The following is a 12,985-nucleotide window of genomic DNA, read 5'->3' on the forward strand; positions in this document are numbered from 1 at the left end:
GCGCCCCCTGCTGACGGCAGAGCAGGCTTTTGAGGGTCAGTCGGTGCAGAAGAAAGGCTCATGTGTTTCTGTGGACAGTTTATTAGTGTTTGCTATGCCCTCTTGGATTTGTTTGCAGAATGTGTGTGTAGATGTGGTAGTTGCCTTGTAAGTCTGTTACTTTGTGTTACAGAGGGGGGAGAGCAGGGTCATGGGCCAGTTGTGGATGACTTTGTGGCTTGGTGTGACGAATCTTTTCTCCACTTAAACGTGACAAAAACTAAAGGCATGAGCACTGATTTTAGAAAGTCCCCACCAAGCCAAATACCGACTGGTATCAAATCAGCTGACATTGAAATTGTGGAAAGCTACAAATATCTGGGTGTTGTTCTGGACAATAGGTTATGTTCTACCTCCAGGAAGGTTCAGCAAAGACTGTTCTTTTTAAGAAAGATGAACTCTTTTAATGTTTCTACGGAGATGATGACGTTTTTTTTTAAAGTTTTATTGAATCTGTTTTAAATTTTTGCATCGCTGCATGGTATGGAAGCCTGTACTTGTCAAACAACAATAGACTTGGGAGACTTGTAAAAACAAGCGGCAGAATCTCAGGGAGGTGTCAGGTTGGGCTTGTGACCTTGTATAATCAGCAGGTTCTGAGGAAAGCTTTTACCCTCAGGTCGTCGTTTAAGAGCTCCTGTGAGGAAGACTAAAAGACTCCAGGTCTCATTTTTACCAAGTGCAATTAATATGTTAAACAACTGTAGTGGCTATTTGTCCAAAAACAAATAAAAAATCTAAATAAACTAATATCAAAAATAATCAAATGACCACTGATGCACCATGGGGATGTGATGTACGCAGGCAAAAGAAATCCAATGTCCATGCAAGAGATCTGCGGTGTTTCGGTGCTTTATTTGAGGAAAGCAAAAAAAAGAACAAAGAAAATCGTGGCTCCCGCTGCCTCTCTTGACCTGGTTAAAAAACAATAGGCCCACCTAGGTGCATGCTGGTCCTCTACCTGCCTCTTACTTAAATAATCTCCGGTGCCCACAGTGTTACCCAAATACCTAACAAAAATACTAATACAAAACTACATTTACGAAACAAATAACTAGCAAAAAGATAATATTACCCAAAATCTTTTCTAAATAAAGAAAACATGTAGAATAATGAAATGAACAACATCACCTAAATATTAGTAAACTAAATACAAAAACTAATTCTAACCCCAATTACATAGCTCCAACTACAACAATTAGCCATTTGTTGCTCTTTTTGCACTTGAATTGCACATTTGCACACCTCCACTTTGCACTTTCATAACTTGAATTTCCATTCTGGTACGGGCTCTTGACTGATTATGTTGCGCTCTTTTTATTTGGTTTTATATTTTGCTGTGTAGTCTGATTTTTTTATTTGTTTTGGTTTATGTTTTATGGTGATGTTGTCCTTTGTGTTTCTTGTCTTCTGTGTGCTCCTGTTGCAACGCAAATTTCCCCTTGTGGGACAATAAAAAAATCTGAATCTATAGTGCATGCTAATCATTCCTTAATTGCTGCGCGTTAGCTTCTGCATCTGAGCATAGCAGCCCCATGCATTTTGTTAAGGCCTGTATATTGATGGAAGTTGTCTTTTATTTATCCTATTTTGATAATTGTCATCTTGTTCCGGCACAGTGTGAGCAACAGTGATAATGTGCCATTTAAGTTTCAGCTACATTATGCTGTTTGCCTCCACTTCATGATGTTAAGCTGATTAGGTTGTATGTGATGTGTTGTTGTTGTTAGTTGCTTTATTTCACATTAATGTTTAATAGAGATGGATATAGAATATAGGACAATAATGTCATCCATGTAGACTGCCACTCCTTGCAGCCCTTCCAGAGTCTCCACCATTTTCCTTTAGGAAATCTCAGGCGCGCTGGTGATCCTAAAGGTAAACACTCAAAACAGTACCTTCCACTAGTTGTTATGAAGGTGGTCAACCTCTGATTGTCCTTATCCAAATGTACAAATGTACTCAGGGAACATTATCTTTATTGAAAAACCTATCTACCTCTACCCAGGTAGAAAGGTTTGCTGTACCCTCATGCACCTTGTCTCAAAGCATCTGGACACTCAAAAAAAGCAAACCTTATGTCAGAGTATTATTCATTGACTTCTCATCCCCATTCAATACAATTAAACCACACATGTTGCTCTCCAAACTGCACCAGTGGCGATTAATCCTCTATCTCCTATTTCATTCATTGGTAGGTCCTTCCTCATTAACAGAAAGCAATGGGTTAATGACACATACTCCCCCCTGGTCATAATGAGTAGCGGCGCTCCACAATATTTTTATAGGCACTCCCGATGTTTTTCTGCTCCACCATCCAGTGTCCTGCATTCTTGTCTGTATCAACATTTTGTCCTCTGAGGTCTTCATAGCCAGTAGAGGTGAAAATGCTCCAGCAGCACTTGCAGTATGAAGATCAACTTTATTCGCAAATTTAACAAATTTAGACCAGCCGGTCTTCATAGCCGGTCCCTGAAGGTCATAGCCTGCTTCCTGATGGAATCAGTTGTTTTAAACAGCACAAATAAGCTTCTTGCCCTGGTAGGGGTTTTTAACAGGTATGAACTGAGCAGTCACCAAACCTGTATGTAAAGTGTCTTTGTTGTAACTGAGGCTGCATAAACTCACTGATGGTAAAAACAAACAAACCTGACTTCATTTGTTTCCTTACACATACATTTGAATGTGCATATAGCAGGTAACAACATTTTACTTTTTCTTCCATTTATGCTGGGGCATAGAAGTGGGCATCAGGTAGTTACTCTGTACTGAATCAATACCTAATCATTAGTTACTTCTTTTCAGTCTTGAACCATTAACTGCTCATTAGATACTTCGTTGCTTAAAATTCAGTAACAACTTGATGGACAACTTAATATCCTCTTATAGCCAATTCTAGTTGTAAAAGATAGTTGACGTCCAAAATTCCACACGGTTCCTAAAAACAGCTTCTGGAACCATTTCTCAGCAGAGGGCATCAGTGGGCTGCAGCTTAATATCCACTTCTTTACCTTTCACACATAAAACACAAGGCTTTTGGATTAATTACATAATATTTGGTAAACACACGTTTACATTTTGTGCTGGTTTGATTTTTCCATTTTAAGGAGAATAATTATGAACTCACATTAAACATCAATGGTTGAATGAAAAGCTGAATAGGTCACATTGCTAACATTATCATTAAATGTGTTGCAAAAGAGAGGACGTGATGAGAACAGAAGCTGTATCATTTTTTAAAGCTATAAGCAGCTTCAATCTTGTGTGTGCAAACAAAATGGTGACCCAGAAAACAGCGCTTCAGAGCAATGCTGCTAATCAATATTCCACAGGGCACCTTTTAGTTGTACTATTGAGAGATTAGAACTCGTATGTACATAGTGGAGATGATTTAGTTTAAGTTTCATTGTTGGAAGAAGACTGATTTTCATCATCCATGTTTGATATCTTAGATGTGCTCAGACAGTATGTTAGGAAAAGGCTGCTGTGAAGGAAACATTTTTAAGAAGGGGAAATCCTGGATCTCATTGTGAAACGATGTCCTATGTCACTAACATAACCAAATGCTATTTTTGGTATGCTACCCTATGATGACTCCACAATGAGGAAGTGTGCAGGTGAAAAGCAGAAGCTTAGCCTATTCACAAATGTTGTGTGTTGAATTCAAAGACACCAGACGGATCCCTTTTATTCCTGCTGCATTTAATGCACACTCACAGATCTTTCCTTACATAACTCATCATCATCAAGCAATATTATCATTTCTATGGTTTGCATAACTGTTAGACCAATCTACGTAACCAAAATGACTAACAATAAATTCTAAACACCCATCATTTAACAGTGTTGGCATGGAATTTGTTACTTGTAAAATATTTCTCTTCCCACTTATATAAAAATGATCAGTAACAATCTGAAGTATAAAACAGCATCATATAAATACATGTACATTTCATCTAAAGCAATAAATAAAGCACTGCATACAAACATGATCGAACTAGGCCTTGATTTTTTTATAGAAATGTTGCATTCTACAGTCTCTTCAATATCTTTTTCTGTACAAAGTAGTCTAAGAAGTGAAATACAACATACAATCTGTTGGCAGTGTGAAAGCCTGTAGTGCCCAAACAGTGTTTTTATAATTACTCTTTTTCTGCAGCATCAGAAAACAAAGACTAAATCAAATATGTCTTATTCAGAGACAGTTTCACAGAAACTAAAAGAACGGTTGATTCCAGTGTTTGACAATGAAATGTCAGACTTGATCTTAGATGAAAAACAAACTCTATACATCCCGCAGTGGTGATTCTGATTCTTCATTCCTTGTTTTCGGAGCTTTCTCCCGGCATTTGTAGCAGACCACTGTGACAGCAACGATGAGGCCAATCAGCAGCAAGATGAGGAAGATGGCAGCGGCGATTACACCCACTGAATACACTAGAAGAAAAAAGAATTAGCCTTTAATTGAGTAGTAGTTATCAATACATTCAAACAGGAGTCTTAAGTTCTTATTGTGTTCTTATTGAATTTTGGACAATGTCAGAGAAAAATGAGAGGAACAAGATAGAACATGCTTTGGGAACACACCATGACTATCGTACTTGTTGGACGTGTTCAGTGTCTTTTTTGGGCCTGCAAATGTTTTTTTTGGTTTTTTTTGCTGTATAAAAGCATAGATAACTATTTATTTTGTGTTTAATACTTTTTGTAAATTTGCTAAAGAAAATAAGAAGAATGATATTATTATCATGCAAATTTAAGGTTTTATCCTGAGGATGAATAAAACCTCTGACCTTTCTTTTTTTCATCCATTATATGCCATGACTGTCAGTCTAATGTAAAAACATGTCACATAAAACTCAATGATGCAAATTAAAGCAAAATATTTTTAATTACTAAAACTTATACCCAATGGTCTTTTATTTTCATCAGACATCTGTTGATATTATTAAGATTGTCTGTCCTGTTCTTATAGATGGAATGGTAAATGGACTTGAGCTTGTAAAGCACTTTTCTCGTCTTCTGACTACTCAAAAGGCTTTTACACCGCAGGTCACACCCACCCATTATTACTATTACCATTCATACACCGCTGATAAAGCAACGGGAGCAACTTGGGGTTAAGTGTCTTGCCAACAGACATATCAGACATGTGGCTGCAGGAGCTGGGGATCGAACCCCCCAACCTTCCGATTGAGAGACGACTGACTCTACAAACTGAACTACAGCCGCCCTTATCTGTCAAGGATAATTCAACCAAGAGCTGAGCAGCAGGACAAGAGAGTAATATATGACTATATGAAACAAATAAGTTTACATCCATCCATTATCTATAGGGCCACCTGTTCTGGGTCACGGGGGGCCGGAGCCGATCCCAGCTGCCATTGGGAGAAAGGCAGGGCACCCGCTGGACAGGTTGCCAGTCAATCAAAGGGCTGCCATACAGAGACAAACCACATTTCACACACACCTATGGCCAATTTAGAGTCACCAATTAACATCAAATGCATGAGTTTGGACTGTGGGAGGAAGCCAGAGTGCCCAGAGGGAACTCACACATGTATGACGAGAACATGCAAAAAAAAATCACACAGAAAGGCCCTGCCTGAAAGGGATTTGAACCAGGAACCTTTTTGCTGTGAGACTTGTCGCTTACCACTGCACCACCACGCATTCAGAAGTCTCTCTCTGTGCAATTTAATTTCACTGGGAAACAATGTCTGCCCTGATTTTAGTTGAGCCTGTGAAGGGGACTAGTTATTCTGGTTTATTTTGAAGGTCTTTCCATTGCAGGAGAGCGTCGTGTGACATACCGAAGAGTTACTCAAAACAAGAAGACAAGCGATTTCTTGTTTCCAGGGTAGGTTAATCTAGCTTGACTGGTATTGTGTTCAAATTTGTGCTGCGCCATACCCAGACACGCTACAGTTAAGAAACAACAGGGTCCTGTCCCGTCTTGTTTTAACTGCACCTATCCATATCAATCATCCATAACACTGAATAAGACTGTGCGCTACAGTTTTCATGGAAAATACACTCTCATTGCATTCCCATTAGATAAATTAAGCAACAGCAAAGCACAGTTGATAAAATCTGTAACATGCTTTTTCCTCAGCTTTGAAATCACGTTGTTAGAATTCTGTTTAAACTTTGAACCTGAGCCATGAGACACTCTGTCTCATGGCTCCAGGCTTCACTCTGACACTGTACATGTTGTACAGTCTTTATAGTGCATGAAGCAATTGTAACATTTTTCCAATCTGCTTTTTTCCCATGCAAATTGAGACAGCTGTTGTGATCACCACCCAGGTTTTATAAAAGCATGTCTTGTGTCCTGAGAGGGTTTTTTATTTTTTTTATTTTTTTTTTTAGGAAAGATTTGACTAAATCATGGCTTCTCTAAGACGCACCACATCAGGCCACCTTACCTTTAAAGAATGACTGGTCGTCATTAGTGCACTGGGTTATGCTAAGCTCTCCTTTGTCCTTGTCACCGTTGCGACTGGGGATGAAAGCTTGAACGTTGAAGCAGTAGCTCTCTCCCCTGTCCAGTCCGGTAATCTCTATCACATTACTCTTCGAGGTCTTGTCTTTCTGCAGACAAGGAAGAAAGGAAACATGTTGTTCATATTGTCTGTTCAATGTTTTTTAAGGCTTACACTGCAAGTCTGCTACTCACCTTGCCGGTGCTCTTGTTTTTCCGATAGGTGACAAAGTACTGTAGCTGGTCAGAGTAGATATCCCTGATGTTCAGCTGGCGGTCATCTTTGAATATGGCTGTGAGTGGGTCAGTCACATACAGGGTTGTGGTCCTTTTGTCCTCACTTACAGTCAACTTGAACTCAGGTTTGCCTATATCAGCTTTGGAGGAAAAAAAACAGAATCACAGTTTGTTAACCAGCGAACAGGAGTTACCTCTGAAAATAAAACACTGTTCAGAGTCCTTTGGTGAAGAAAAGAAGTTTGTTAAGTTTAAGACTGAAACCCTAAATGACTATCCTCGTCCTAACACATTAAATCTACAGGAACACGAAGGGTTCTTCAACAGCGACTAACGCTTACACTTTCGCTATTGAAACATCTTCGTTTACTTTTACATTACCTCTTCTTAATTTTTGAATGATGTTTAACATCTGTCGCTTATTTGAAAGGCCCTTACAGTATTTTTTAACGGCCCTTGCTCCGCTATCAGTTAAATATGGTTAATGGCTCTTATCCTGCACTGACCTGCTTGAAAATGCATCAGAACAGTGTTAGTTATCGTAAGACTGTGTTGCATTGGTGAAATCTTAATACTTATACTTATATGTTGATTCAAAGACAAACTCTTGTAGCAAAACAACCTACTGTCTTGGTAAGGGCAGAATCGTGGTGATCTGGTGTAGGGGAACTCAATGAGGTCAGAGGTGGCTCCAGGCAGGGGTACAGACGATACCTCTGCCGTGTAGCAGGTTTTCAAGTCAGTCAAAGAACTGGACAGATCGCACACCGTCCCGAAGGTCCGGATGCAGTGAGTGTTCTTCTGTTTGTCGCCGCCAAGCCTGCAGAAAAACACACAGACAATGACTGTTAGATAGAAAAGTCCCAGAAATTAGACAGGAGGTAACTTATGCACGGTCTCAAGAAAGAGCGGTATACCTATGAGCGTGGTGTTGTTGCTCAAAGTCTACAAGTTTAGACAAGAAAGTAAATTCAAGATCAGAGCACAAAAAGGGAGTTTTACTTTTCAGTAACACACGGTTGTTCGTTTGCATTTCTAAATTAAAGTTTGTATAATTTAATTTACAATATTATTGACAATTTCTTTTGCTTTTATTTAATCTTTAAGTGTTGTGTACTTTTTAGTAATCTCTTCTTTATGTCTGGCCTCTAGGGCTTCAGAGAGATCCATTAGTGTCCCCAATTAAGATTCTGATTCCTTGTAGCATCCACCCTTTCATGCTAGTCATCGCCTCTCTCCTTTCCACATATATCATGTCTATCTGTGCAATAAATGCAAATGTCATAAAAATCATTTAAAATGTTCTGAATGCAATGAAAACCAACTGCTTACCTTTATATCAACGCTCCAGTAAAGCTTTTTGAAAATGAAGTATTTCCACGCCCTGCTGCCCTTATTCTTTTCTGTAGTTTACCCATGGAGCAAAGGGGAATAGGCTACAGTCTATAAGCTAACACGCTGAATCCTCAGCTGGGCGTTAAATGCTTTTTCTTGAAGAGACTAACAGGTAAGGGTTTGGATCTGGGTACTTACGCAGAAAATTCTACTGTGTAGGAGTAATCGGATGATGGCTTTGGCTGCCATGTCAAAATAGTTTTAAAGTTGGTTGATTTCCAAGTGACATTCTGTGCTTTGGGATAGGAGCCTGTAGAAAAAAACAAAAAACAAAAAACATGTAAGAGACTTTTCTATCACCTTTAAACCAAATAATCCAATTCATACAAGACACATCATGTATAATGCAACCACTCTGCGGCTGCAGTGACTCATACATTTAGGGTGAAGCTTTCAAGAAGCCGAGTGGGGAGGGACTTTGTCACACAGATTAAGTAATTTCCCAGTAAAACCACAAGAAAGGAGGTGAAAAGGTGAAAATATTTTTGACCCTTAATTTTAGTAACACTCAACTGTATTCTTCATAGTAAAACCTAGACATGTGTGTTCAACAATCTACTGTATGTACTTAATTCTTCTTGTGCTCTCCATGTATACTGTGTTGATAAGGTCTTATTCTCGCTCGAGCTTTTGGTAACAATATTTTCAGTCAATGCATCTTATTCATAGATGTGTTGAACTCCACTCAACCTGACCTGGCCTTCTCTTCCACTTGGATGAGGAATGCTTTAAAATCCTCTGGTTATCACCGTTTTTTTGCAACTGTGAGCCTTTTCAGTCCCGTTTGAACCGGGATAACAGAAATGTGAGAAATCACACTTGACATGTGTGTTCTGTCTGGCAATACGTTTAAAGGAACCACGAAATATTTAAAAAAAAAATTGAAACTGAGACCTTACTCAACAGAATTCTGTAAATGAATAAATCCAAAAAAATAATTTTAAGGGTCAAATAATTCCTCAAAATGTGCTTGACCAAAAAGTTGATTTGTCACTTAATGATGCCTGTGCAGCTAATGTAATACAGATGTAAAAAAAGTGCTGGGAAATCATTAAAACTCTGATTACTTTCATTATGATGCATTGAATGTTATTCCATCATATTTCTGATTTTTAAAGAGTCACAAGAATGAAACACTATGATTGAAAACACAAGAGAAAGGTTAATAGTGAGATTGTGAGTTTGAAAGAGGTTAGCTGCACGCAGCTGGCTATAATGCAGAAAGTTTTTATTTAATACGGCTACCGACATTAAGAAGAAGTCTTTTTGGGGGTGTGATTTTAAAACATTTAACCTTTTCTTTCATATCCATAAGCGTGTGATTGCCCCCTTCCACATCTTAATATTCTATATTTGTCTGGTCAACACCTCTGCAGCACTACTCTCCACTGTTGTTAAGATCATATTTTATTTTACTCCTTATTTGTGAGATTTAAGTCAAAAAACATTTACTGGGATGCTTTCAAAGTAAATATGATAAATAAAAACACATTTTCTTCTTGTATTAATACTCATAACAAATTGTACTATTCTCTTACTACCATCATAAACAATCAAAAGTTTATTATTTCATTGTTCGCTGTGCTTTTTTTTTCAAAACAAAAGATTGACGTTTCATCATTTCATGGTGCAAGGCTAAAAATGTTTTTTTTTTTTTCCATTGTACGAGGAAATCCCCAAGACTGCAGCAATACTTTGAAGCGCATAGCTTTTCCTTTATTATGCAATACAGTAATGTGTTGTTTCCTTACTTTTGAATACAAACTTACAATTTACTGTAGCATAATAAGCAGAAGTGTACTTAAACACAAATAACATTTTTTTTTTTGCAAAATCACATAGACAAGGTATTTCAAGTTCTAATTTTTAGAAATGTAATGTCATTTTTCTTCTTCTTCTTCTTCTTATTATTCTTATTAATTATTATTATTACTTTTTTTTCTCCCCGTTCTCTTCTTCTTTAAAATGAATTTAGCCTGCATTAATTAAAAACACAATAAAACTAATTTATTTTGTTACACTCCTCCTTCCATGACACTATACTATCGTAGAATTACCACACTACTAATGATGTTGAAATTAATCTGGAGAAAAGATACATATTATTGGACATTCCTGTGGCTATGAGTTGCAGGACAAACGGAGTCAATGGGACAAGCAGCCAGGACCCACCTGAAGCGGAGAGAGTGAAGAAAAGGATCACAATACACGGAGCTGCTGATGATCTCATGACGGTTTAAGTTCCAATCTCGTGTTGTCGTCTCGATCAGGATTAGGCCTGTATGTCTCGGAGTCCTCTCGCTGCTTAGTCCTGGATGGAAGTAACACAGGCACTGATTACGAGTTATGAATCCTCCACCACTGGTTACAGCAACGAAACCGTTTCAAGGCTGCCCAAATAAGGATCGTCCGGCAGTGACGTCACCAGACTAGGCAGTATTATACACACACACACACACACACACTACATACGTGCCTCTCCTGCTGAGGTCATTCAGCGGATACAGTGAGGGTATTCTCCAGATTCACTACTATTTCCACTACACTGAAAATTCAACCACATGGCTAATTCAGATGAAGTTTTTCCTGCAAAATACCAGACCTTGTAACAAAAACACCTGAGTAACCTGCAGTGGAACATCATTACCTCAACACTATTTTCATGAATTATTTTCATGCCTATTTTTTAGTATTAGTTTCAGCTTCAAGTCACACACACGTTTACCTGTCTGTCTGTCTGTCTGTCTGTCTGTCTGTCTGTCTGTCTATTGATCAATCAATACCACACCCATATAGTAGTCAGTAAAAAAACCCCCACAGTTTTAGTGCTATGTTGACCACAACAACGTATTAATACTCTGTGACAGAATAGTGGAAAGAATAGCTCTCTCCCCCCCAGACAAACTGGGTTCATACTGATGACTTTGTCTGGACCATATGGATCACTGCAGTTCTGTACATGAGTCAAGACAGCCACTCACACAGCAAACCGCTCCAATGGATGAACTGGGGTTCTATTTATAGACTCAGTTGTTTAGATTTCCAGGCACAGAAATGCCATCGACGATTAGTTCATGCGGTGGTCTCAAGCCTTTTTTAAGGAAGAAAAAATTCACAGTATTTACTCCAGTAGCATAAAGCCCAGGAAAAACAGAATACTTTTCTGAAGCCTGTTTTAATTATCATTAAAGTTACTTTTGTATGCTAAAGTACCGCAGTGTCTTGAAATCCCTTCTTCCTCCTAACAGAAGTTTGTAATTGTAAAAAAAAAAAAGGAACATGTTCATGGGAGTTGTAAATGGTTTGAAACAAGAAAACACCTTAGTTGTTAATATGAGTCCTTTGATGTGTCTTTTTTTTAATCTTTCTTTATACAGAAGTGGCTGGGACTATATGTCTGGCACTGTGCCATTTGTTGTCCCCCAGCCCTATTACACTCCCCCCCCCCTTCCCCCTTTAAGTCTTTAGTGAGGGGCCAAGCTGCAGCGGTCTGTGGCTTTGAAATCAAAGGAACCTACAGTATAATAATATGTCCTCACCCACTAGTCCTTCGACTTTCATTTTATTTTACTCTGTCCTCGACAAGCCAGATTCATCGTCTCATTATGTAAAGGTACACTTTGTAGCCCTACAGAGAGTTTTGGTATCATTTGACCTATAAAAAAAAGATTTGACAGTAATCCCAAAGATTCTGTCTCTATCCAAATACAACAAATATGATCCTCACACAAATTAGACACAATGTAGATATTTCTACACTCAAAAACTGGATAGGAGTAAAGCAGACAGTAATTCTGGTACACTATAGTAAATAGGAAGTGATCTCTAAGCAAATCTAAGATAATCCAAAGTACTGATAACACTGTAAGAAATACAATTGAGATAGTATTGTCTTTTATTTTAGGATATTGTGCAATGCCTAACATTGAAGAAACATAGTGGTTTTTATTCCCCTCAGTCGAACAGTTTGAAAAATGTGAATGCAGGGACGCTGGTTTCTCAGTCGGTAAAGCAGGCGCCCCACAGGCTACAGTCCTTGTCACTCTGGTCGCACACCTAAAAATAATCTTTTAAAAAAAACAGAATGAATTCCTGGGCTGAGAATGCTCAGGACTGAGTAACTAACAGAAATAAAAAATAAATCCACAGAACTGTTTGAAAAGACCTGCACTGGTTATGCTCTTTTTTTTTGTTAAGATTTATTTTTGGCTTAAAATCTAAACAGTTAATTTGGTACACAAAATAGAAGATAAAAAAGATTTTAAAATATTAGTGTGATTTGAATTTGGTTTCATACACAGTATAGATCTAGGGTTTCCCCACAATCGCTTAAGCACTCAAACAGAAGGCAAAATGACTACAGCCACACTTCTCTTCTTATTACTTCTTGATAAATTGTTAATCCAATTATTCATAGTATTGTGTAAATGCAAGACTGTGAGAAATTGTTGTTCCCTTTAGAGTCCTTTAGAGAAGTGGATTTTCTCATAATGTAACATCTTCACTCTTCATGTTTGTTTTAAGATCCAAAGAAGGGGAAATGTCTTCCTTGATTCTTGGAGAGAAACAAAGGCCGCTGAGAATGGACGTCATCCAAGACTTCCTGTTATGGTAAGCTCGTTAGTTATCGTATAGTTAAAAGCCTGACCCTATAATTCTAAAGAACAAGCAGCCATCAACACTTGCATGCAGATGAATGTGTTGTTCACAAGAATTTCAATTGTTAAAAAAACATGCTGGATGAGTTTGATCTGAAAGAAAGAACAAACACGTATACCTGTATAAATCTAACATGTCAAACATGTTGGATGCAAAATGGTATGTATTGTG

The 12,985-nt window shown here is 38.1% G+C and overlaps 1 protein-coding gene across 1 annotated transcript; it reads right to left on the reverse strand.

Moving 5' to 3' along the window:
- Nucleotides 1-4,230: 4,230 nt before the first annotated feature.
- Nucleotides 4,231-10,519, reverse strand: f3a (coagulation factor IIIa). Its single transcript, XM_061064480.1, has 6 exons — nucleotides 10,328-10,519; nucleotides 8,294-8,405; nucleotides 7,387-7,580; nucleotides 6,719-6,900; nucleotides 6,468-6,633; nucleotides 4,231-4,476 (listed from the first exon to the last, which is right to left on the reverse strand). Exons 1-6 carry the CDS (start codon nucleotides 10,383-10,385, stop codon nucleotides 4,325-4,327), a joined length of 864 nt encoding a protein of 287 aa, XP_060920463.1. The 5' UTR covers nucleotides 10,386-10,519; the 3' UTR covers nucleotides 4,231-4,324.
- Between the last annotated feature and the right edge of the window lie 2,466 nt (nucleotides 10,520-12,985).

Source organism: Labrus mixtus, chromosome 19, assembly GCF_963584025.1.
Source record: "Labrus mixtus chromosome 19, fLabMix1.1, whole genome shotgun sequence".
NCBI classification, from domain to species: Eukaryota; Metazoa; Chordata; class Actinopteri; order Labriformes; family Labridae; genus Labrus; species Labrus mixtus.